We start from the raw sequence: 26,464 nt of genomic DNA, 5'->3' as shown, positions 1-26,464 counted from the left end.
GCCTGGGAAAGGCATCGGCATCCTACTGAGCTGCGCTTGGAGGCACCCGAAGCAGAGAAGAGAGACACGGCTGGCAGCGCAGCTCCACCAGAGGCGATACAGGGAAGCCCTCTGAATCCTGTTCCTTCCTCACCTCTGTTACCTGGTCAGCAGCCGGTGTCCTGAGCCTGCTCTGGCCCACACCGCACCCACAGCAGGGAGGCAATGGGAGAAGTAAGTGGGGGGGAAAGCAATGCTGGTTTGGAGTGGGTGTGGGAGGCACAGGCAGAGTGGGAAAGGGCCTAGATGCGATGCACGGGGCAGTGACATGCCTCCCCCCTCCCACCCTGGACCTTTAGATTGTGTCTGCCCACCATGAAGAGTTACAGGTCATCTCTGCAGAAACATGTGAAATGGAATCCTAGAGCGATCTCTATTGAACTGCTCTGGGAAGCTGAAGAATCCACGTGTATTCTGAAGAATTGGTCTATAATGTACTCGGGTGATTTGAGGGTCCAGGGGCCTAACTTAATAGTCTTACATATTAAAGAGTTGCACTCATAAAGTGGGCAGTGTGTTATTTTTAATGAACACAGGTCTAGCGCCTATTTTACGTAACACCTGGATGGCTGCATAATCAGATTATTTGAAACTTGTACTCTGCATGAAGTACAGGCTGTGGTGTATCTTGAGTGTCCCCATAGTCACCAGACAATTCTTTAACAACTCAGGATACAAACATTCAACTTACTTGTATTTTAAATGTTGAATAGTGCCCAGGCATTTGAAGGTCCCCTTCACCATTATGGCTAGACGAGTGCAGAGAGCTTCACATTCTTCCATGCTGATAAAACAGAGAACACAGGTTCAGGATTAGAGAAGGATTTCCGCCCTTCTTTGACTCCAGTGCCGCTGGTAGGAAGCAAGGTTTGCATTACCTGTGTGAGGTTAGAACTACGGCTCGCCCTTCTCGGATCACACTGACAATAGAGTTCCATAAAAAGCGTCGGGACTGAGGGTCCATCCCTGTAGTGGGTTCATCCTGAAGGGACAATATTAATTAGAGTCAAAGATTTTGATAAAACATGTCCAAGGTGTTAGTTTGAGATTTCTTAAAATTGAATTTGTTTTGTCTTTTTAATAGTAAAATGCAGATAGGAATACAGTGTGCCCAGTGTGGGACATAGCTATCGGGAAGGCCATTGCACCCAGCAGGGCATGTTACAGTGGACAGTGCATACCATGACACCAATGGTTCAAAATCAGCCAGTGTAGAGTCTTATCTCTTGATCTCTGAAGCATTTGTAATACTTCCACCACCAAAGCAACTACGTGCCAGTACAATGGTAAGCAGAACAGAGCTTATTCAGAAGCCAGGCTGCAGAGTGTGTAAAGCTCAGTGAGACAGGGTGCTGGGCAAACGGCTACTGATTCAGCCCTCTGCCATGCCAGCTTCCATTTAGGGGAATAAATTAGAACTGGCTGGGGATAACTTGGCCCTAACTGGGGAAGCAAAGACAGCTGCTGCCTAATTAGCCTGGGGCTGTGTAAAAGCCTCAGGGGAAGGAAGCCAAAGGGGGAGCAGAAAGGAAGGGAAAAGGCAGGGAGTGGAAACAGGGAGGTAGTGCGTCCCTCCCTCCCACAGTGAAGGATCAACTGTACATGGTGAAACTGTGATGGGAACTAGCCTGTGAATAAACTGCACCTATGGTTACTAACCCCAGGGTTTCAGAGTGACTTTGTGGACCTAGCAGAAATAGGAGCTGAGGTGGCCCCATCACGCTCTGTTGCATGTAGAGGCTTCTCCTGGATTCCTTGCCAGCGCAAGTGTCTGGCAGCCCGGAGATAGGGGAGATCATGCAATGGCTGGTCAAGCAGCAGGAGAAGCTGCAGAAGGCAATGCAGAGTTTTCAGCAAGCCCACCAGCTGGAGAGACAGGCCTTGCTCACTTGGCAAGCAGAACAGCAGAAGAGCCTGCAGGAGTTCATTAAGCAGCAGGCCGGCATCCAGCAGCAGCTCCTGCAGCAAGTGGTGAGTCCCACAGGAGGGGATGGCCTTCGGGCACCAGACATAGGACTGTGTAAAATGGGCCTGACAGATGACCCCGATGCCTTCCTATGCACATTTGAGCAGGTAGCCAAAGGGGATGAATTGGACAGGGCAACCTGGCCCTGCGACTGGCTCCTCAGCAAGCCAGCGAAGCCCAAGTGGCTGGCATGGCCCTACATGAAGAACAGGCCAGGAATTATGAAGTGGTAAAGGCAGCCATCCTACATCGGGTGGGGCTATCCGTGAAGAAGTATAACCAGAAGTTCCAGTCAGCGAGGTGGACATGAGGGTTACAGCCCTGGGCATTCACCCAAAAGTTAATGGACTAGGCCACCCACTGGCTGAGGCCGGATGCCCAGACAGTGGGGGAAATCATGGACGCACGGTGCTGGGGCTGGGCCAGCGTTCTGCTCGGCCTGGTCCAGTGGCCTGGCACTCGGAGGGGCTGGCAGCTCGGCTTGGGGTGGGCAGCAGCAGCTCGGCCTGCACTCGGGGTGGGAGGGGCTTGGGCCAGCACTGGGGCCGGGCCAGCAGCTTGGCCCAATATGGCTGGAGCTCCTCTGGTCACGAGGGGCCCGCAGGGCTCCTCCTTTTAAGGGGCGGTTGGGGCTCTGGCATGTGGGGGCGGGGCCTTGGGAGGAAGGGGCGGGGCCAGCCTCCCCAAAGCAAGGGTTCACCCGTTGCCCATGACTACCATGTAACTAGAGAGCACTCAATGCTCCCTTTTATCATGCAAACTGAAGTGTTACTATATGATTTAATAGCATACATATTGACAGTAATTGCATATGAGTTAAACCGTTACTGCCAACACAAACAACTGGAAACTTGTGTTACTCTGTAACAGGGCTCCTGGCTCTTGCTTCTGTCCCAGTCTACCAACTACACTGAGTCCCTTGTGCTGGTCCAACACCTTGTGCAGTTTATTTACAAATGGATTCCCACCACCTTCATAACATATACAGCTCCTGTATCAAGCAAGGGAGAGCAATCTCTCCCTTCCCTACCTGCCTGCTTCCTCCCTTTCCACTTCCTTCCTGTGCCTATTTGTGGGCTCTGCCTAATGGCAGAATTAGCCTGTCTGCCCTGCCCCACCCACAAATTAGGCACCTCTACTTAATCAGCTCCAATCTGCTTTGCTTGATTGGAGCTGCTGGGAACACAGTGCTGACTCAACCTTTCTTGCCTGGCACTCTGTCACATACTCTAACATTATAATTTAAGGAATAATTGAAATATTATTTACATGTTTTATTCCCAAAACGCTGTTGATGGAAGAGACTAGCTATACTCCACCTGCACTTTTCTTTTGCTAGGTACATCTGATGGCACTGTCAGTCAGGTATGGCCCATACACAGCCAGGTATGTTCTTCTGACTGTAATGGTTGTTCTCTGGTTCATTCTCCATTAAAAAGCAGAGGTGGCTCTGAGACACAAAACGGATTTGAATTTTCCCTAAATTCAGTGATGTTTGGATCCTAGATTTTAACTCAAGCCCATCTCTGTTGAAAAGTTTTCCTATGGCAGTCATGTAGGGCCCAATCCTATGAGGTGTTGAGCATCCCTGCCTCCCAGTGAAATCAAGCTAGTGAGAATGCCATTGGCTTGAGGGTACTCAGCACCTCTCTGGATCAGCCCCTTATTGCTCACACACAGAATGCATTATCACAGAGCTACTTTACTGTGACACTTACTAGCAGGACAAGAGGAGGGCAGCCTATCAGGGCAATGGCAGTGGAGAGTTTGCGCTTGTTACCACCACTGTATGTGCCTGCCAGCTGGTCTGCATACATCTGGAGACCCAGCTTCTGAATCCCCCAGTCAGCAACCTGTGGGAGAGAAAAGTCATTCTTCTTTCACAAAGCAGATAGTGAACCGCATGCACAGCTGGTGATAGCTGCACACTTGCCACTGCTAGGCAGCGCCACAGCAAAACCTCATCTTTTAGCACATGTATTTCAGAACTGGAATTAGGGTGAGTCCATCAGTGAGCACAAGTGTTTGTGATGATGGGTGAAATTTTGCTTCTCTACAACATTCTAATTTTTTCCTTTAGAATATGCTTTTCATTCTCATTCTCATTCTCTCTCTCTCTCACACACACACACACACTCCTCTCTAAGACAAGAACAAAATAAACATGTAATTTGGAGAAAGCACCAGTCCAGCTTTAAGCCCCAGTAGCCACATTTTTAGCAAGCCTTAGTCAGGTTTCTGTTTTTAATCCCTCACTTTTGCAGGTGCAGTTCATGCCTCCAGGATGACTAGGTACCTGGATTTCTGGTGCAATCATGAACTTAGCTGTCCAAATGACTTGAACCGCACCCAGAATTTCAAGGCACGGAAAGTCAAGCCAAATTTAAAATTATTGTCCTTGATCTTAGAGGGGCCCAATCAAACATCTAAAATATTTATCGTAACCAAGAAAGCTGATGAAGAGACTGTTCGTACCCCCTCGATTTCCTCTGCAGGAACCCCTCGCAGGCGTGCATAGAGATGGAGGTGTTCCCGGCCTGTGAGGAGGTCATCAATAGCATCAAATTGTGGACAGTAGCCCATGTTTTGATGGACATTAGAGATGTGGGTCAATATACTGGAGAAAGAAAGGAAAAGCAAAGTCTGTTGACTGAAGAAATGCTAATAGCTAGGTCTGGGATAGAGAATCAGACGTCCTTTCTACTGTGGGCAACATCTCCCTCATTAGTGAAATCAGCCTAGAAATGAATTTCACAGTGTAAGACTTTGCTAAATTTTCAGCTGCAGAGCAGGTGCTCTACTGTATGATGGCTAGAGTGTGGTGAATAAGGTCTACTCATTCCTACTAAGCGTGCAAAGCCATTTCCCCTTCCCTTGTTTTTTCTGCTGCAGTTAAATCATAGTGTGTAAATTGACTTAAAGACAAGTAAAGTTAGCTCCTATTCAAGCAGCCATTCAGCAAACTGTATTTTGTTAATAGTGTTTATTTCTAGATAACAAATCAGGCAGTTTAATCTTAGAGTGCATCCTCTGGCGTACATAGGTAGGAAACAGTGTTGACATTGCTTCTGGGTTGGGAGGAAATGGAGGGAGAAGTGAAATAAAACAGATAATTTCTTGTGGCCTAAGTTACTGTCGGCCTCTGCTGTTTGAGAGTTACAGTCTGCAACGCAGTATGGGCCGAAGCATTAAACAACAAACATTCTTAAAGAGCTACGGCATTCCACATGGAAAGAAAGATCTCTATAGCACAATGAAACATTCAAAATGCCAGATCATGAAATATCCAATCACAGTGTCACCCTAATGCAATTGAAGCATCCATTCACAGTGTCACCCTAATGCAATTTAAGCAACAGCTAGAGATCGCCAGAGATGGGCCCCAAGTCCCAAACCCCAGGTCTAAAGAGCCCTAGACATTAGAGGGTGCTGATCCTTCTCTGGATCTGAATACCCCCTGTCAAGTTTCCTTCCCCACTCTGAACTCTAGGGTACAGATGTCGGGACCTGCACGAAAAACCCCCTAAACTTATTTTTACCAGCTTAAGTTAAAACTTCCCCAAGGTACAAACTATTTTACCTTTTTCCCTTGGACTTTATTGCTGCCACCACCAAGCATCTAACAAATATATAACAGGGAAAGAGCCCGCTTGGAAACGTCTTTCCCCCAAAAAATATCCCCCCAAGCCCTACACCCCCTTTCCTGGGAAAGGCTTGATAAAAATCCTCACCAATTTGCATAGGTGAACACAGACCCAAACCCTTGGATCTTAAGAACAGTGAAAAAACAATCAGGTTCTTAAAAGAAGAATTTTAATTGAAGAAAAAGTAAAAGAATCACCTCTGTAAAATCAGGATGGTAAATACCTTACAGGGTAATCAGATTCAAAACACAGAGAATCCCTCTAGGCAAAACCTTAAGTTACAAAAAGACACACAAACTGGAATATACATTCTATTCAGCACAACTTATTTTATCAGCCATTTAAACAAAACAGAATCTAACGCATATCTAACTAGATTGCTTATTAGCCCTTTACAGGAGTTCTGACCTGCATTCTTGCTCTGGTCCTGGCAAAAGTAACACACAGATAGAGAGAACCCTTTGTTTTTCCCCCACTCCAGCTTTGAAAGTATCTTGTCTCCTCATTGGTCATTTTGGTCAGATGCCAGCGAGGTTATCCTAGCTTCTTAACCCTTTACAGGTGAAAGGGTTTTTCCTCTGGCCAGGAGGGATTTTAAAGGTGTTTACCCTTCCCTTTATATTTATGAGACCCCCATACCTGAGGGAGCTCAATAACTGGTTGATTTTTGTTGTTGAGTCTCATCTCTAGCAATTACATTAATTAGTTGCAAATCTTCTAACACAAAATCAATCACACAACAAAAAACATTCAGCTAATCCCTGTATCCATTTTTGTTCATTTTTCAGTCTAAACTTCCCTAGGATCTTGCAAGCAGCTGTCTCCACAGAACAGAGCAAAAGAAATTAGGAACTTCTCAAATAAGGCGGCTTCATTTTGCTGGACTCTTAATTGATTTGATTCAGGGTGAAGCCCTCTATTTATCCACAGGACAGGTACAGCAAGGGCAATGGCAGTACAAACTTCTCCCCACCCTCTGTATCTGCTGAGACTGTCAACACAGGTTGCCAGTGAGTGCCAGCCGTAGCAATGGCTTCTGTGATGTGAACACATCCATTGGTGATTGGGCTCTTGTGGTGTTTTTAAAGAGCTTACCTTCTGCCAGCCACTACAGCATCACCAGATGTCACGTCAGTATCCCCAGTCAGCATTTTGAAGGTTGTCGTCTTGCCAGCTCCATTCACTCCCAGGAGACCAAAGCACTTTAAATTATAAAATTAATCACATTCTTAAGTATTTCCCCTTGAAAACCAATGGGATCATAAAATATGAATTGATCTACGAAGTGTAATCTAGAGCTATTGAATGACCCACCTCTCCTGGACGAACGCCAACACAGAGTCTGTCTACGGCGGGCCTGTGTCTGCCTGCATAAATCTAGAATGAGAGAAGAAATAAAAATTCCTATTACAAGACATCTATAGCAGAGGGAATCCTCTGAACTTCACAGTTTACTAATGTTGGAGTTAGGTGACTGCAAATGCTTGACAGGAATAAAATATAATCTTAGAGCAATTAAAAAAAATGTGCAAACATTCCACTGAGTCAAACATTTGCCCTATTTAGGAGCCATTTTACCCATTATCATCCTAATCGAACCTGCCAGTTCAGTTCTAGGCATTATGGAGGTAGCTCCCAGAATCTTCACTGTAACAAAATGTCTCTGATGTACCAAACAAGATAGAACAATAAAGGAAATTAAGACTGTGAGGAGTGATGTAGTACTTCCATTCATAGGGCGACAGCAATGGGTATGTCGTCTTAATGTCTGTACCTCGGGCTGGGGCAAGAGGCTGAGAACATCATGCAGATGTTTTCAATCTTTGGAGAGAAGATTAGCTAGCACCACACAGTGGGTCTGTCTACACTGCCGTCAGGATGTGTGATCGCAACACATGTAGACATACCTGAGTTAGCTTTAATCTAGCTAGCTTGCATACCGATTACAGTGAAGCCGCGGCAACATGGACTTCAGCACAGGCTAGCTGCCTGAATAATTACCCAGGGTCCCAGGTGGGCTTGTACAGTCCAAACTGAAGCCCATGCTGCCATGGCTTCACTGCTCCAGGACCTGAGCTAGCTAGATTAAAGCTAATTTGTGTATGTCCACACACATGCTGCAACCACATATCCCGACTGCAATGTACACATACCCTGTGAGAGTCTCCTAGTCTTATAATGTGAAACCAGCTAAATGAGAGAGAAGTGGAGACTGGGATTCACAAATGGAAACCGAACAGCCCATAATGAAGGGCTAGGTGGAGAATCACGGTCTATGGGAGATGGTAGATCTTGGATAGGGTTAGGCTGGGTGTGAGTAGGGAAGCTTGTCCTGTCCATACTGGACTTTTCTATATCAAAATCTATGACTTTGGTTTGATTTCTTTGATCAGAGGGCAGTAGGCAAGTAAAGGTGGAAAACCTTGCTTTTAAAATTTTATTGGTTTTGAAAACTATATTGTCCACTTGTTCAAGTGCATTCTGGAACAATATTCTGTCAATAGACTGCATCCCAGATAAGTTTCTAACTAAACCGAACATACATTTTAAAATTCTCAAAATATTACCTTGGTCAGTTCTTGTAATGTTAAGATATCTGTTTTGTTTCCTCCATTCATAATTCTTTGTCTTTCCTCTGCAACATCCTCATCTTCATCACTAATAGGCACCTTAGCAGGCTCAGAAAACCTAAAGAAATGCAACAGATTCGTTGAAAAAAATGTGAATAGCATGGGGCACAATACAATTACAATAGCAGAGCCTGAAATCATAGTTAGATGATTGCCAGGAAATGTGACTAGATGAAGAGAGAAGACCTTAGTTTTATAATATGACATTAACTGGAGCACTCTTGGATTTGAGTAGACTTCTCCATCTTAAACCCCAAGTACTGTGAACACATGGGTGGATCAAAGGGGTTTGTAATGGGACATCAATCTGTTCATTCCTCCATCAGTAATTTGAATCTGACACAACGCAGTGCTCAGTCAAAGCCTTAGATATACAGAGCTGATGGTCTCAGTCTACTTCTTAATGGAAAACTGTCCATGTGAAACTATATCCTTGGAACCCTTGCTGGCAATCACATCTGCGAATGAATTACACTCTCACGCCTGGAGGAAGCTCCCTGGTGGGAGTGAGGCAGTTTTAAGAAGCAGTGTGGGAAGCTGCTGCCCATGCTGTTACTGTGCTGTGCATAAACAGAGGGCTGCAGTCCATGGGACTTCCTGGCCAGCACCTCTCATCAGCATTTAAGTCACTTGGAAGCTTTAAAAGTTCACTTTGGGGACTAAATACCACAGTTTACCTAATACAATAAGTTAACCCTGAAACTCTAATTCAGAAAAACATTTCTGTTTTAAGAGAGCAAATAAGCATCTACTTAAATCCCACGGAAGTAATGAAGTTAATGGGACTTAAGTATATTCTTAAGTGCTTCCCTGAATCAGGGCCCTAGTGGCTGAGGATGATGCCAAAGTAAACAGGGTGAATCTTGTAAAGCCACCACAAATGGGAGACTTCCAGGAGAGAAAAGGCATCACAGTGGATAACTAAGACACAAAGCTTTTGTTAAGCTTGTATGAAAGTTTTTGGTTATCTCTGAGTCCAAGGGTTTTTGGACATACCATCTTGTGGGGATCTGATGATGCTGCATAAGGAGATTCAGAGCAAAGTATACAATGCCTTCAACTGCCATGGCAACCAGGTTCTTTCCAACAAAATCCCACTGGAATGGATTCAAGACATGCTTCTCACCTTTGGAGTGAAATCACGAGAAAGCAAGGTGAAATATAGCCCAAACACAACACTGCTCCTCAGAACAAAACTCATTAGTGTAATGACTTCAGATGCAAATCTGTAATTTATGTGATTACCAGGCAATGTCTGCAATTTTCCCAGGTGCCCTAATAAAGACTCTTATTGAAAACTCAAAACCAAATTCTAAAGGCACTCATATGTGGGAGCAAAAATGAATGCTGTCTCCATAGATATGAGGCCAGTGGCAGATCATATCTAGACATTTTCATGGGGTATTCTGGTGGCAATTTTCCTTTCTGAGTAAAAATTAATAAACTTTGTGTTGATCTATCACTGCCTTTCCAGCAAGAAGTTCTCTTTTATCAAAGGCAGCTACAGCACCACACGGGGGGCATTTAAAGAAATGCAGCCATTTTTAAAATTAGTACGAAGGCTATCAAAATAGCAGACAGCAATTAACATTGCAGACATATATCCCAGCTATGATTGTCTAGGGGATCAGGTAGCTCAGAGCAAGGAAAGCAGGGACTTCACTTATTAGTTTCAATGCCAGTCTTCAAAGCCCTGCAGTCTGGTAGAGGATGTTAGTGTTTCTGTCTTCTCAAACCCACCCACTATGAAAGGGCAAAAAATGAAGGCAGATCAGAATCTAAGTACAGTAGAAATGGTTTCACTTAGGACACAGACTACTGGTATGGGCCATACCCCACGCAGCATTTAAAGTTGTATTGGTGTATTGCAACTCCTTTAAAAGGGTTGAACTTTTGTTCTGACCATTCATGACACACATACAGACATGAAAAAGTTGGAAATTTGAGAAACAGCCACCAGTCCTTATATATCTTCGGTATGGACATGGACATGGACATGACAGGTATGGACATGATCAGCATTGGTTTCAAAACGTTCCTTGAAGTTACTAGCTATTACTTACCAAACCTGGCATAGACATCTGTCACTGCTTGGTTCATGGCTAGGTCAATGAGTCCACGGCCCAGGCAGAAATGTGGGAAGATCATCAGCATATTTTTCAGTGTATTATTGAATTTCTGCAAAGACTAACATATGGAAACAACATATGGAGTGAAACTCAGGCATCTTAGAGCATTTTATTTAAGAAAAAAGTGAAATGAATACTCAGTTCTCTGTCATATCAGTGAAATTAGGTCTTCTCTGTTCTGAAAACAGAGATAATGTTAGAGTATCTATCAGTCTATACACCAAAGACTTGCAAAATAGAACATAGGGATATAGTTTGTAGTAGGACAACTCTAGCAAATGAAGCAAATTAACAGGGAGTTTTATGTGGAAAAAAATGCCAGTGAGAAAAGAAATGTTTTCTTCACCTTCTTCACACTGAAATATTATTGTATGTACTGTAGGCAATGTGTCATTCTGTCCCCATCCATTATAAACTGGGACAGGGACTCTTGAACAGAAAGATTCTTGCTCGCCAGTTATGATGTCTTTAATGCCAGGAGTATAACTCTAAAAGGACGAGCATAATCTGGGAAAGACTCAGTCTCAGAACATAACATAACATTGGCCTGTTGCACCTCAGGCTGAGCAGCACTGGCTTGTATTGTCATGTTATCACAGCAAGAAGTTGTGAAGGAGCACACACACGATTTTTGAAAATACAAAGGAGAATGGATAGATAACAGTGCCAGAGGGCCTGATAACGCTGGCACATGAAATCATGAAGCTAGGTGAGCCAAAACCATCATCTTTTCCAGGCCAAGCAAACACGCTGTATCATCACATGTACCACTCTGAGGAAGAAGCTGGCTCCTGGCAGTGGCTCAAGATGGATTTTTTCTCCTTGATCAAAAGCACTTCACTGTCATTCCTTTGTGTGTGTGTGGCTGGTAGCTCAGCAAGTCAATTGTGCCTACCCCCACTTCATTTGGTTCCTTTGGCTTCACTCAGAGCTCTCCACCCTCCAAGTCCACATACAGCCAGTAGCGTCTTCCCTACTCACTCCCAGAAAGGTCAGCGGAGGGCGAAAACACAATTACTACAGATGGTGACCCGCCACATACTAGGCTGGGACACCTTACATGCAGTATGCTGTCTTGGCACAGCTCTTTAAATCAAGGTCTCCATGAAAACATTGCTTACTGGGTTATTTTCGAACAACTCCAGGATAAATGTAATGGCACTGCTGTTGATACCAATGAAGAGATTAAGACAAGACAATGCAACATAGGCAGTGCTAGGAACACTGAACAGGTAGGACGCTGGGTACATCATGGGAATTACTGCCCACCTGTGTGAAAGACAGAAACACAACGTATCAGCTTCTGAGTATTCCCTTTAGTTTGTCAATCAGAGACATATGCTGAGCCCTCCTCTCCTTGTCCCATACATGGCGAAATCTCAGAACTAATCAGAGATTTCATTCGGACTCCAAGCTTTGGTTACCACACAATGGCTTTTTTTCCCCATCTGCCTAGTTCTGTTCGCTGCTCAAATGTGAAGCAACAGCATCAGGTGAAATTGATGAGATTTTAGCAAACTAACACCTGTATGGCAATCACCACCACACAGCAGGTGACTACCCTGACATCTCTGGACAAGCCATGAGTGCCACAGCTGAACTCTGTATCTATGAGAGAAGCAGGTAAAGGTTAGATGTAGTAAATGAGCTGTGTGGTTTTGCCAAATACCACTATTTCAACCCCTGGAACTGGCCAGAAAAATCAGACACAATTACTTACTAGAGGTTAACAACACTTCATCAGTCAAGGATTTTAGTGATTATAAGGGCAGCAACTGCACATAAGTGAAGGAATTGCACATGATTAATTTTCTATTATAAAAAATATCATGGGTGAAATTTTGAGGTCATAAAAGTGAGACACTAACACGATACTGGTTTGAGCAGAACATAGCAGAGGTTGATACTTTACAAACTTATGTTCTCTTAGCTCTACCAATGCATCTCACACTTGATCTGCAACCCAGCTTGGGGTTCCCTATGCCACTACTTATGACACAGAGACCCCTTGGCAAAGTGTCCCCTGTTCTTTGCAAACAGCTCTCGCCTCAGACCTGACAGACTCACTACACCTAACACATGTCTTACAGAATATTTATCCATAAAGAGCAACATGTAGGGTATCTACAGAAAGCTTATAACTTGTCAAGACTCAATCATTGTGAGATGTTCCTACAGGTAATATTTAAGGAACAATGTATTTATACTGAAAGTTTGCTTTATGGAATTGGAGAAGAAATTAGTCAGCAGCAGGTAATGTGTCTCAATGAGGACCCCTTTAACCAAAAAGGAGTTGTCACCCTCCCTAGTCAGTCAGCAAGGTAATGCAAGGTTCTATTGTCTATCCTTGCCACATCACAGAACAGTCAATGGAAAACCATCAGAGACAATGACATACAATCAAAACCACTCAAAGGTAGAAAAGAAACTTTGCAACTAGGTCAGGGTTCGCCCTGCCTGTGAACAGAAACAAAGGACTTCACTAAAGCACAGTGTGGGGAAAGACACTCTGGATCCATTCACTGAGGAAACCTTTAAAGGGCAGGGGGCTTTCATGAATATTTGGATCCTGATTATTGAGAAACCAGCCAGCTCTGCAAAGTACTGAACTTTGGGGGAAATCTACTTTATTATATTGGATAGGTAACTATTGATAAATGTAGATCCAGCTTCCTCTTTTATATTGTAAACACTTGTTTCCCCCCACTCTCTTGTTTCTAGTTCAATCTTTATTTTTCTTAAACAAACCTACTTTTGTTCTATTATAAGTGCTCACAAGTGCTGTATGGTTTACAGGAGTGCTGGTTTAAGGACAAAATGGCAAATTGGGGTACACTGCACTTTTGGGTGCAGAGAATCTGGAATTTCTGGGAGTAGCCAATGTCAGGGGCTGGAGACCACTGCAGAATGATTCAAAGGGATTTGGGGATTGGGGTGCACCTACTGTTAACCTGCCTGGCAAAGGAAGGGCTGGCATAAGCCCAGGGGAGAGTGCTTGAGTGGCAGAAGGGCTGACAGTGTTAGAGAGAAGACACCCACTACCGCACAAAAGACTCCATCTTGTTAGAGGTGAGGGTAAGAAGATGACTAAGGGCAGGTCTACACTTAAACTGCTGCATTGGTGCAGCTCCACCAATGCAGATGCGCCACTGTAGCACACGTGAAGATGCTCTATGCCGAGGAGAACTTCTCCCATGGGCGTCGTTAATCCCCCTCCCCAAGAGGCAATAGCTGTGTTGATGGGAGAAGCTCTCCTGTTGACATATCGCTGTCTGTACAGGGGGATAGGTTGGTATAACTGCATTGCTCAGGGAGTGTGGATTTTTCACACCCCTGAGTGACAGAGTTATACTGATATAGATCTGTAGAGTAGACCTGGCCTCAGAGTCCTGAGTACCCAAAGAACTGTCACACTATATCAGGTGTTGATTCAGCAGCAGAACAACAGTATGCTTCTTTAACATACTGATAATGTTGGGCAGCAAACAGTCTGACAAGGAGAAGCTGCAGTGACAACTGTGCTGAATTGCTCCAAACTGTGTCATACATTCCTGGTATGTACAAACTGGGGGCTAAGTAGATGACACAATTTCACAAGTTTCACAATTTGCTGCTAAAAGAAAATCACAAGATGATGCAGTGGGGATCGTGCACTAGCTCTTGCCTCTGAAGACGTATTTAAAACCTGGCTATGGTCACAAGTGGAAGTTGAAAATGACTCACATGGGATGCTTTTTGGCAAACATTTCTTCATTTTTACAGATGCTTTTAAAACAACAGAAACACACTCCTTTTAATATAGTACATTCTTATGCCTGTAAAATTCCTCTGCCTATTCTGATTAAATGCTTTTAGGTGTCTTTAACTAGTGACCACACTTCTTAGTGATTGCACTATTGTAACTTTGAAAAAGCATGGGGAAGTGACTAGAAATAAAACAGTATCCATCATTTATTTAACGTTTTTCATCTTCAAGTACTTTGCAGACACTAAATGATGCTCAGCAGTTGTATAATGCCTTCCATCCAAAGTGCCTGACAAACCTCAGCACATTAAAGGTGACCGCTAAAGAAAAAGCAAAATTGGATTTCTGCCCATTCTAGGCTTCTTTGTGGTGTATGAAGGGGGCCTGGAAGGCCCCTGTGTTTAAAGATAAAAAGCTGCTTGTTGTTTTACATTAGTAATTCAGATCTTGTCTGATCTATTTTATGTAGCGGACACTGTGGACAGCTGCAGAACTAGTAGGGTTGTGAGATTAAAAGTGAACCCTGACTAACTGAGAGGGGAAGTGAATTTTATTCAGTCTTGTAAAAACTCTTTTTGCAAACACTTATTTAACTGAATTGCTTAAACAGCTGGAAGAAATGGCCTATTTGTTAAAGACTGAATACATTCCACCCCTTCAGATAGAGGCTGAAAAAGTTCACAGTAGATATTTAAGATTGCCAACGAGTACCTCAGCTAAACCTCAGAAAACAAGATCTGATATTTCTAGAATTTCTAGGAGTAGAAAACAAACAAAATATATGGGTTAAAAAAAAACATTTAGACCTTCTTTATCTGTCAGAAAGCAGCAGAACAGCACACAAGTCCAATTTCACCTTTAAGACTCAATACCTCTGTGAGGTACGTAAACATTAGTAAACCCATTTTGCTGCATGTGGCAGAGCTGGGGATCAGAATCCTTGTGTCAGTTACAATTGTAGGCTGTGTCTCTTTAGTACCTAGCTCTTATACAGCACTTTTCATCAGTAGATCTCAAAGCACTTTACAAAGGAGGGTCAGTATACTTATGCATTTTACAGATAGACAAACCAAGGCACAGAGAGATGAAATGTTCATCAAATTCACCCGAGTGAACAGAGCAACTATACCTGGATTTCTTGAGTACCAGTTCAGTACTCTACCCACTAAGCTATACTGCCTCCTTTGTCTTTATCTGTGGTTGCACAGTGTCTAGCATAATGGAGCCTCAATTCGGATGGGGACCTTTGTGCCCTACCATAATAATGGCTATTACTAATAATTAGCCATAAAAAGTTCCATCCCTCCAAATCCTGTCCAGCCCAATTAGCTAGTTAATTCTCAAAACATCCCTGTGAGATAGTAAATAAATATCATGTCCTGACTTTGCAGATGGGAAGACTGTGGTAGAGGGCTTAAGTGTCTTACTCATGGCCATATAGTAAATTATTGTTGGGGCTGGGATTAGAACCAACAAGTTCCTCGTTCCCAGTGCTCTGTTGTGCCCACTAGATTATACCTCTTTAAAACTAGACATCACTCACTACCAAGCTTAGCAACCTGAAATTTGTTTCTAACATGAAAATAAAGGTCACTGCCTGCTTACTAGACTCTACATGAATAAATTGCCTGGAAGACTTACCCATAGAGAAGCAGCAATGCAATAAGTACAGGGAGATTGCTTGGAGACGTGTAGGCTTTCTTTTCAAATCCAATGAATATACCCACAACCATACCAGCACTCACTGTGTAATTCACCTGTCACAGCAAAGGAAGAAGTGTGATGTGTGAGCCCTGTAGAGCTGCAAACATTCCCAGGCCTACTGATCTGCTCCAAAACGGTTTTAAATTGAGGGGCATTGGAAATAATGGGTTAGATCGTGCCTTTAGCTGGCAGGCAGCCCATCAGAAGGGGCAGTTTGTAAGTGATCTGCATAGAGGCACCATGCCTCAGAGAGGCACAATTCCTCCTCCCCAATTGTCCAAAGTATTGGCGTGTGGGGAAGAGAAATAATTTGCAACAGCTCTTTCTGTGGGCATGTCTACGCTACAAAATCAACTTGACTTAAGTTAAGTCGACCTACAGCCACTGTAGTAATTAAAAGGAGTACTTGTGGCACCTTAGAGACTAACAAATTTATTTGAGTATAAGCTTTCGTGAGCTTGAGCTGTAGCTCACGAAAGCCTATGCTCAAATAAATGTGTTAGTCTCTAAGGTGCCACAAGTACTCCTTTTTGCGAATACAGACAAACACGGCTGCTACTCTGAAACCTGCAGTAATTAAATCGGCTCTTTGTGTCCACTCTATGCTCCTTCCGTCGGCAGAGCATGCCTATACTGACTGAAGTGGGGTATTGTGGGGAGCTGACAGCCGGAGCCCCACTGGTCAATGTAGTTAGGTCAATGCAGTGTCTGTGTAGACACTGTGTTGTTTACATTGTCTGTTGCTGCCTTTGACAGCCAGGCGGAGGGGCTCTGGCTGTAACCCCCAGGGCAGCGAGGCTCCTCTGTAGGGTAGACCAGGCCTGAGAGACCCTCACTCCCACTCCTGCGCCCTTGTGTCTTTGTTTGAACAGGGACACAATGTAACCCAATGCAAAGTACAAGAATTGCTCAGGATTCCCTAACAATCCCTTGCTTGGTTCCCCTATCTTCCTACATAGCAGGTTCCTAGGATACTAAATTTGTCCAGGGTGGTGGTGATGTCATGCCATTTGGGGAACAACAGAAATCTAACTGCACTTCATAGATTTATATTTCCAGCCTGGGCTAGCAGGATGAGGACTGTAAACTCTAATTTATGTAACAGATATATATATGTAAGGTATTGGGGCAATAGAAACACAGATATATTAGATTAAAAGAACAGTTCTTGTTGGCTTCACTCCACTAAATTGAACTGCTGCTATATACCAATAGGAGGATAAAGTGACAGCAAGCTCAGCCATCCCCCTGCCCAGTATTTATGTTTATTACTTTAGTAATACTATATGACCAGAATGATCAAAGGTTCATAAGGCACAGGGAAAGGCATTTTTATAGCATAAGAAGCATTAGCTAATATGTCTAGAACAAGTGCTAAGACAAAACTCCTCGCAATGATTTTAAAAGTTGATGGAAGGCTAGCATGACTGTCTGTTTCAGTACGGTGTACAAAATCCAGACTATCTACTTTCTTCCCCTCATATACTAAATTACTGCCCTCTATATCCTTCCTGTGAGGTCCTAGCTGAACCCCTGACGATCCCTTCAAGTGCTCATGTTTTACGCACCCTGTGGACCCAACCCTAATGTACTCTCTTCTTTTTAAATGAGAAGGGCTGGAACTGGGCTCCTTCTGGAGTCTGCTATTGTCATGAATATAAAGGGAAGGGTAACCACCTTTCTATATACAGAACTATAAAATCCCTCCTGGCCAGAGGCAAAACCCTTTCACCTGTAAAGGGTTAAGAAGCTAGGATAACCTCACTGGCACCTGACCAAAATGACCAATGAGGAGACAAGTTACTTTCAAAGCTGGAGGGCAGGGGCGGGGAACAAAGGGTCTGTCTGTCTGTGTGGGATGCTTTTGCCGGGAACAGATCAGGAATGCTCTTCAGAACTTTTGTTAAATTAGTAAGTAATCTAGCTAGATATGCATTAGATTTCCTTTTGTTTAAATGGCTGGTAAAATAGCTGTGCTGAATGGAATGTATATTCCTGTTTTTGTGTCTTTTTGTAACTTAAGGTTTGGCCTAGAGGGATTCTCTATGTTTTGAATCTGATTACCCTGTAAGGTATTTACCATCCTGATTTTACAGAGGTGATTCTTTTACTTTTTCTTCAATTAAAATTCTTCTTTTAAGAGCCTGATTGCTTTTTCATTGTTCTTAAGATCCAAGAGTTTGGGTCTGTGTTCACCTATGCAAATTGGTGAGGATTTTTATCAAGCCTTCCTCAGGAAAGGGGGTGTAGGGCTTGGGGGGATATTTTGGAGGGGAAGACGTCTCCAAGTGGGCTCTTTCCCTGTTCTTTGTTTAACACGCTTGGTGGTGGCAGCATAGGGTTCAAGGACAAGGCAAAGTTTGTACCTTGAGGAAGTTTTTAACCTAAGTTGGTAAGAATAAACTTAGGGGGTCTTTCATGCAGGTCCCCACATCTGTACCCTAGAGTTCAGAGTGGGGAAGGAACCTAGACATGGTGGCAGCGGTGGTGTACTCTCTTCTTTTTAAATGAGAAGGGCTGGAACAGGGCTCCTTCTGGAGTCCGCTATCACTTTGCCTTAAGCCTGATTCACACTGAAAAACTGGATCCACCTAGCTGTGGCACTTGGGGCTGTAAAAAATTTCTCACCCATACTGCTGTAGTTAAGTTGCATCCTGGTGTAGACTCGGCTAGACTGATGGAAGAATCCTAGCTCCCACCTCTTGGAGAGGTGGATTAACTGCATCAATGGAAAATACTCTTCCATCAATGCTGGAAGCATCTACACTACGGTACTGTAGCTGTGCTGTAGAAGTGCAGACATGGCCTAAGTCAGTCAGAGAAGTTCTTCCCTCCTGGCCTGGGAAGTGAAAGCCAAGCTCTCAGCACAGCTCTAAACTAGCCCCAGCGACGGCGTTATTCTATATTGCAACAATACAAAATAATAGTATGTACAGAAAGATACAATTGTATGCACTGGAAATCCATGAGGTTAGGCGCTTAGTACAAGCTACCCAGGTAATGGTTTAAGAAATGAATAGTTTGCTGGGCTTGGGATCTACCTCACTAAACAGGTCTACAGGTTCCAAGCTAAACCAAACCCAGGAATAGCTCCAGACAAAGAGCTCCAACTAGCAGTTACTCACGATGTCCCAAATGAAATTGGTTAGCCAGTAAACAGCAGGGCTAACACCACTGACAAACTGGAGGTGCTTGGCCTTTGTCACCCGTTCTTGGATCAGATACAAAACAAAACTGGCCGGGATGAAGGACATGGCAAAAATCACACAGATGGCAACAACAACATCCACCGAAGTGGTCAGCCTGCAACAAAGCAGAGGAGGGAGGGACCGTATGAGCAAGAGTGAAAGTAATTCATAATGCCACTAGAGAGCTCTGAGCCAGCACAAGCAGCTACAACCCATACTAGCTAACACCAGCAGGAAATCCTTGAAAACTACAGGCGGTTTTAATGTCCAGCTATCACAAGGGTATTTTGGAAGTCAAGGGTTATTCAAACGTTGGGAATTTGTTAGTATATTTTGTGGCATTAAGTTCAGGGTTGTAACTAACAAGTACACACATACAGATCGATCTGCTCCCTGCACACCCACATGACACTCGCTCCCCTCAAGGCAGCCCTGCTGTTACAGACCATACTGTCACTCAGGTGCAGCCAGACAGAGACATTCAGCAATGGGGATTAATAAAAGACCCAACACAAGGACCATGCACAGCTGTGAAAATGCCATGGTATGAGAGCTCCTTGGGCCAGGGAACATGTTTGACTGTGTGTCTTGTACAGCACCAAGTACCTGTGGGCACCTAAGAGCCAAATTATGATGCCTTTACTCTGGCTTTTCTGATACATGGCACAGGCGTGCCTATACCCATAGTTATGTTACCAATGGAGATAGCCTGAAGGTAGGATGGGAGAGCCTCTCTGCAAGGAACAGTAATGAGCTTGTCTCACAGGCAAAGAACACAGAAGAGATTTTTTACCTAACTTCTGACTATGATAAAATTGAAGGAAAGGGTCCCCATGCAAATGGCACATAAAGACATATGCCATGAATTAAACTATACCACTCAAGCTTCAACTTGGTGGTTGAGCTCTCAGGGATGAAGCGGGGGGTGGGAATAGGCTGAATGGAGAGGAAGAGAAATAAATGTGTGAAAGAATCCAGGGAAACTACTGCAGCTTACACAGTGACTTCTGAGAGCTGCTCCTTGGTGAGGTTCAGAGGATGATTTATTGCAGTGATCCCATATTCCTCAGGAGCTTGGCCTTGTCGCAGATTGGCTCTCAGGACTGCATTGTTGGCTACATTGAGAAAGCTTACCATGGCGTGCCAGCCTTTATTGTTAAACCACACCTATAAGAGCCAGAAAGCAGAAGTGTTTTAAGCAGCCTGCACTACTAACACAGAGCAGCAGGAGGCCACATGGCTGCCTTTTGTTTACTTCTCAGATGGAAAATGTCAACAGGAATGTGCATAGCTCTGAGGGTTTGTTAGATACCTGAAGTGACCCAGCAGGGGGAGCCCACACGTTGTATTTTAGTGAGATCATTCCAAAACACTGGTTTTAAAAAAGCTTTCCAACAATGGGGCAATGGATTTTACAAAGTCAGCTTTTTAATACCTGAAAGATATTCTTCGAAAGTGTATAGAATGGCAACAGGATAACAAAACAAAATAGAAAACTACTACATTAAACATAACTTTGCATGTATCAAGTGTGTCCAGTAAAATTACTTATAAGAAACAGACATTACAGAGTCAAGGTGGGTGAGGTAATATATTTTATTGGACCAACTTCTGCTGGTGAGAGAGACAAGCTTTTGAGCTTTCACAGAGCTCTTCTTCAGATCTGGGAAACTTACTCAGAGCAGTGACACACTGGAACAATTTTTATAGTGGGGGTGCTGAACCCTGTATATGATGGAAACCTCTTAAAACCAGGGGATGCTGCCGCACCCCTGACTCAGGGCATGTCTACACTTACAGCGGCGCAGCGCACTCTATGCTGATGGGAGAGAGCTCTCCTGTCAGCATAAAAAACCCACCTCCATGAGCAGCGGAAGCTATGTTGGCAGGAGAAGCTCTCCTGCTACATAGCATTGTGCACACTACTGCTTATGCTGGCGTAACTTGTGTCTCTCAGGGGGGTGGAATAGTCATAACCTGAGAGTGTCACAACTTAATACAAGGTGGATCAGGTTGTTTAGCACATTTAGCACGTTTAGATTGTTTAGCATGTATTTCAAGGAACCATTCAAGGTGAAGTGGTCCCTGGAAATATGTATTAACTACTTGTGCTAATATGTATTAACTACTGTTCCACTTTGTAGTTAGCTGTGCCACTCTGAATAAATAGGTTTCCCAGACCTGAAGAAGAGCTGTGTATAAGCTTGAAAGCTTGTCTCTCTTAGCAACAGAAGTTGGTCCAATAAAAAATATTACCTCACCCACCTTGTCTCGCTAATATCCTAGGACCAACACAGCTACAACACTGCATACAAGAAACGGACATAACATTTAAACTCTCTTTTTAGCTACGGACAATAATGTTCTTACAGAGTGGAATCTGGCTCCAAAACAGCAGTGTGTTTCCAGACTATCCTCCCCACATACCTTAATGTTGTCTTCAGTTTCCATGTATTTAAGGAAATTAGACATTTCTTTAGCAACAGACATCGCGGCTTGACCCTAAAAGTCAAGAAAACAAAGTCTAAAATCAGCCAGCAGAATGAGATTTTGGTTCTACACATTTGCAACATTTGCTTGCTGTATTTTAACAAACAGACAAAATATTCCTGCTTACCCCTGTTATATTCATCATTTGGCCAAGATCTCTCAAAAAATCAACAATTTGATCTCCAGTGACATGAAGGACTGGGAGTTTTCCTCCAATGGAAATTCCTCCATACCTAGCAGAAGAGCATACTTATATTATAGATCCAAATCTCTCTAGTCAACAGAAATACTAAAAGCTGCTTTAGTAAATGTTTGCTTTAGATACATAATTTATGTGTAAAAGCCTCCATTCGCTAACAAACCACATAGCTCTTAGAGATTTTGCAAGTATGTCTACACTGTCAGAGTTATATCACTGGCAGTTACATTGCTGTTCAGAGAGGGAAGGGAAGGGAAGGGAAACCTCTGTTGTGTGTTCACACTGTCAGCTGCCTACGCAATAGTGTGTTCACACTTGCGTTGTTTGCATCGGTACTCGGAGAGGTACACTCTGGGCAGCTATCCAAAACAGCATCTCTTCCTCTTCTGCCACTAAGAGTTGTGCGAAGGCAGAAGGGGTCTCAGGGCATCCTGGGTCCTGTCCCAATGCCCCATGATGCATTCCTTTGTATCCCAGCTATTCCTGTGCTTCCGTCGACATTTGGCACCATCTTTCAATGGTTTGTGTACTGCATGCTCTGCTTCTTCGGTCTGCAGGAATGGATCCTGCACTGTTGACCAATATGCTGCTCACTCTGACTAACACGTCAGGAGTGGCAGTGGAGTTATTCCTTAAACTACAAAGGCAAGAGGAGTGCGACATTGATCTCGCCATGCGTAGTAGCTATGACACGAAATTGCTTGTGGCATTCACGAAGGTGTTGACTACAGTGGAACCCAGCTTTTGGGCTCAGGAAACAAGCACCAAGTGGTGGGATCACATCGTGATGCATGTCTGGGATGATGAGCAGTGTCTGCAGAACTTTCGGATGAGGAAAGCCACATTCATGGGGCTGCATGATGAACTCGCCCCAGCCCTGCAGCGCAAGGACACGAGAACAAGAGCTGCCCTGTCGTTGGAGAAGCGCGTGGCGATTGCACTGTGGAAGCTGGCAACTCCAGACTGCTACCGATCGGTCGCTAACCAGTTCGGAGTGGAAAAGTCGACCATTGGGCTCATGTAGACGGAAGTGTACAGGGCCATTAATCACATCCTGCTCTGAAAGACCATGACTCTGGGCAATGTGCATGACATTGTGAATGGCTTTGCACAAATGGGCTTCCCTAACTGTGGAGGGGAAATAGATGGCACACATCTTCCAATTCTGGCACCAGACCACCTAGCCACCCAGCACATTAATTGCAAGGGGTATTTCTCAATGGGTCTCCAGGCGCTTGTAGATCAACGTGGGTGTTTCACAGACATTAACGCAGGCTGGTCCAGAAAGGTGCATGACTCACGCATCTTTCAGAACACTGGCCTGTTCAGCAAGCTGCAAGCAGGGAATCAAAGGAGCAGCTGCCCCGGGGCTGGCGATTTAAAAGGGCCTGGGGCTCCTGCTGCCACTGCTGCTACTGTGGCAGCGGCCGGACCCCTGGGCCCTTTAAATTGCCGCTGGAGCCCTGGGTGGTGTGGGCCAGGCAGCGCAGAGGGGCTGGCTGGGGGATGTTGACCCCCAGCCCTGCCCCTTCTGCTTGAGGCCCCGCCCTTTCCGGGGGCATGGTGGGGGGGGGAGAGAGCCGACCCCTGTACCAGTCAGAGTTCAATTTTACTTTTACCACAGCTGGATTGCTGAGGCTCAGTGCTTGGAGGCTGAATTTGAACAGCCAAAGACCGGGGCTATTAGAGGGGGGCAGCAAGGGGGCCATAAGGATCAGGGATGCCTTGAGGCAGCAATTTGAAGCTGAAAGCCACTAATACTTGTTGCTATGCTCGGGAATGCAGTGCTTGTAATGCTAGGAGGTGATTGTGATTGGTGCAGACGCTGCACTGTGAAGGTTTAAGAAAATTGCCTGTTGCTTTGCAGGGCCGTTTGCTTCCAATTAATGGAATAAGATGGCTTTCAAACCAAAACAATTCTTTTATTAAAAAACAACCACCAGAGGAGAGAGACAAACAAAAAAACACATCAGCACTGTGGGGGATGTGGGGAGGGAGGGTCAGCCGCAGGACGGTTAAAGATTTGTGTATGTCCAGGTATCATATGCAACTTTGTCCTTTGGAATACAGTGCAGCGGGTACTGTACTTCAGCAGGGCTAAACTGCGGAGGGACCGGTGTTGAGCGCAGGGGGTACTGGGAGGCTGCAGGGCTGGACTGTGATGGGGGAGGAGTGGAATGCAGCGGGTAGAGACTGGAGCCAGGAGGTTGATAAGTGCGTTGACGGTGTCGGGGGGCGCATGGGAAAGAGTTTTGCGACAGCGGCTGCAGGGGAGGGCGGGCGCGGAGCTGCTCGGTTTGCAGTGCTAGGAGTGCCTGGAGCGTGTCCACTTGATGCTCCATAACATTTAAGAGCCGCTCGGTGGCTTCATTCTGGCACGCTGCGTTCTCCTTTCAGTCCCTCTTCTTGCTGTCTTGCCACTCCTTCAGTTTTTGTTTTTCGGCCGTGGAGTGCATCATGACATCATGCAGAAAGTCCTCTTTTGTTCTTCATGGCCACTTTCTAATTCCGTGCAGCCGTTCAGCCCGTGATAACAGAGAGGGAGGCTGGGCTCCCAAGGTCATCTCTGTGAAGCCAAAATGCAACGTTTTACAGAAGCAGTATTATTTGCCACACAGAGACCACTAACTCAGTCGTTTAATGACAGGTTTCAGAGTAGCAGCCGTGTTAGTCTGTATTTGCAAAAAGAAAAGGAGTACTTGTGGCACCTTAGAGACTAACCAATTTATTTGAGCATAAGCTTTCGTGAGCTACAGCTCACTGCATCCGATGCAATCAGTGGAAAATACAGTGGGGAGATTTATATACACAGAGAACATGGAACAATAGGTGTTACTGTACACACTGTAACCAGAGTGATCACTTAATGTGAGCTATTACCAGCAGCAGAGCGGGGGACACCTTTTGTAGTGATAATCAAGGTGAGCCATTTCCAGTAGTTGACAAAAACATCTGACAACTGCTGGAAATGGCCCACCTTGATTATCACTACAAAAGGTCCCCCCCCAACCCCGTCCCGCTCTCCTGCTGGTAATAGCTCACCTTAAGTAATCACTCTGGTTACAGTGTGTATGATAACACCCATTGTTTCATGTTCTCTGTGTATATAAATCTCCCCCCTGTATTTTCCACTGAATGCATCCGATGAAGTGAGCTGTAGCTCACGAAAGCTTATGCTCAAATAAATTTGTTAGTCTCTAAGGTGCCACAAGTCCTCCTTTTCTTTCAGTGATTTAAAACATTCACATACCTATCACTAACCGGCTGACCCCAGGCAAGCACACATGAGCCACAAGACCCCCAAAATGGTAAGTAACTGCAGGGGCAGGGGAAATGAGTGTTCCAGGACTGTACTGTACACTGGGCATACGGCTCTTGGGGAGAGCCAGCACTGTGTGGGAGGGGAGGGCTTATAATCATTCCTGTCCCCACATTTTCCACAGGTTGTGTTTATTATGGAAGATATCTCAGTGCTGAGGGTGAGCAGGGAATCAAGGAAGGGTCTACTCCAAGACTGTGGCTTCTGCCCTGGCCCTTATGTGGCTTGCCTGTGTGCCCCAATGATCCCTGCAGCCCCAGTGATAATAGAGTGGCACGGGAAAGTTACTCTTAATGGGACAAGAAACAAAGAAGCTCTGCCAAAGAACTTGCGGCAGTGGATTGCCCAGTATCTCCCTGAGAGTTTCATGGAGATCTCGGAGGCAGATTTCCGTGAAGTGAGGGAGTCAATTAACACCCTGTTCCACTGCTCAGACTAGGCATGTGGTGGTACGCGCATCATACAGACACAAACCTACTTTCTGCAACACTCCTTCACCCAACAATTCACTTCAGCAATTGCCAAAATCAAGGACACTTACCAGGGGCCTCCTCTCCTGTTTGTGCTTTGCTGTGACTGGCTAGCCTCCTCTGCAGTAGAAAAGAGCTCCTGGCTGCATGCATGTCAGACCTCCTCTACCTCTGGGTCCCCCTCCCCTTCCACATCCTTGTCCAAGATTTCCTCCTCCTGGCTCGGGCCACTCTCAACTGGCATGCGAGCCACCAAAGTATCCACAGTGGTCTTCGCAGTGGATGTGGGGTCGCTGCCGAGTATCGCATCCAACCCTTTGTAGAACCTGCAGCTCATGGGCACAGCACCGTAGCAGCGGTTTGCCTTCCACGCCTTGTGGTAGGTGTTCTGCAGCTCCTTCACTTTGACTCTGCACTGCAGTGTGTCCTGGTCATGGCCCCTTTCTGTCATGCATCGTGAAATCTGTCCATAGTTATCATAATTTCTATGGCTGGAGCGCAGCTGGGACTGGACGTCCTCCTCTCCCCAAATGCTGACGAGGTCCAGCAGCTCGGCATTGCTCCAAGTGGGGGATCGCCTGGTGCGTGGAGCAGGCATGGCCACCTGGAAAGATGCGCTGAGACCACTGCACGCATCACCGAGCAAACAGGAAGGGGACTTTCAAAATTCCGAAGGAATTTAAGGGGCGGGGCTCACGGATGGTCACCTGAGGGCAGGGCAGTAGCATTCAAACAGATGACCAGAGAGGCGAGAACAGGCATCGTGGGACACCTCCCGGAGGCCAATCGCAGCGCTGTAATCGACCAGGGTGTCTACACTGGCACTGCAGTGCTGCAGCCCTGGCGCAGGAAGCCGTACGCCTCTCGTCGGGGTGGTTTTTTTACAGCGCTGCAACTGCGCAGTTTCTGTGCACCAAGTGGGTTGGCAGCATGTGCCCCTC

The 26,464-nt window shown here is 45.1% G+C and overlaps 1 protein-coding gene across 1 annotated transcript in view; it reads right to left on the bottom strand.

The window, feature by feature from the left end:
• The window catches only part of ABCA4 (ATP binding cassette subfamily A member 4), a 112,791-nt gene that overhangs the window by 2,762 nt on the left and 83,565 nt on the right, over window positions 1-26,464 (bottom strand). Inside the window, exons 34-48 of the mRNA XM_084637791.1 lie at window positions 21,663-21,768; window positions 21,473-21,547; window positions 20,043-20,212; window positions 18,983-19,160; window positions 15,795-15,910; window positions 11,530-11,677; window positions 10,343-10,466; window positions 9,276-9,405; window positions 8,217-8,337; window positions 6,964-7,026; window positions 6,745-6,851; window positions 4,481-4,622; window positions 3,724-3,858; window positions 918-1,021; window positions 731-823 (exon numbers count right to left, since the gene is read on the bottom strand). Coding sequence (XP_084493917.1) covers window positions 731-823; window positions 918-1,021; window positions 3,724-3,858; window positions 4,481-4,622; window positions 6,745-6,851; window positions 6,964-7,026; window positions 8,217-8,337; window positions 9,276-9,405; window positions 10,343-10,466; window positions 11,530-11,677; window positions 15,795-15,910; window positions 18,983-19,160; window positions 20,043-20,212; window positions 21,473-21,547; window positions 21,663-21,768 — 1,812 coding nt within the window. The remainder of the gene's footprint in view (window positions 1-730; window positions 824-917; window positions 1,022-3,723; window positions 3,859-4,480; window positions 4,623-6,744; window positions 6,852-6,963; window positions 7,027-8,216; window positions 8,338-9,275; window positions 9,406-10,342; window positions 10,467-11,529; window positions 11,678-15,794; window positions 15,911-18,982; window positions 19,161-20,042; window positions 20,213-21,472; window positions 21,548-21,662; window positions 21,769-26,464) is intronic.

Source organism: Lepidochelys olivacea (assembly GCF_965140295.1).
Source record: "Lepidochelys olivacea isolate rLepOli2 genome assembly, chromosome: 8".
NCBI classification, from domain to species: domain Eukaryota; kingdom Metazoa; phylum Chordata; order Testudines; family Cheloniidae; genus Lepidochelys; species Lepidochelys olivacea.
The sequence above is the reverse complement of the archived record's forward strand: the minus strand, read 5'-3'. Positions and strand labels throughout refer to the sequence as shown.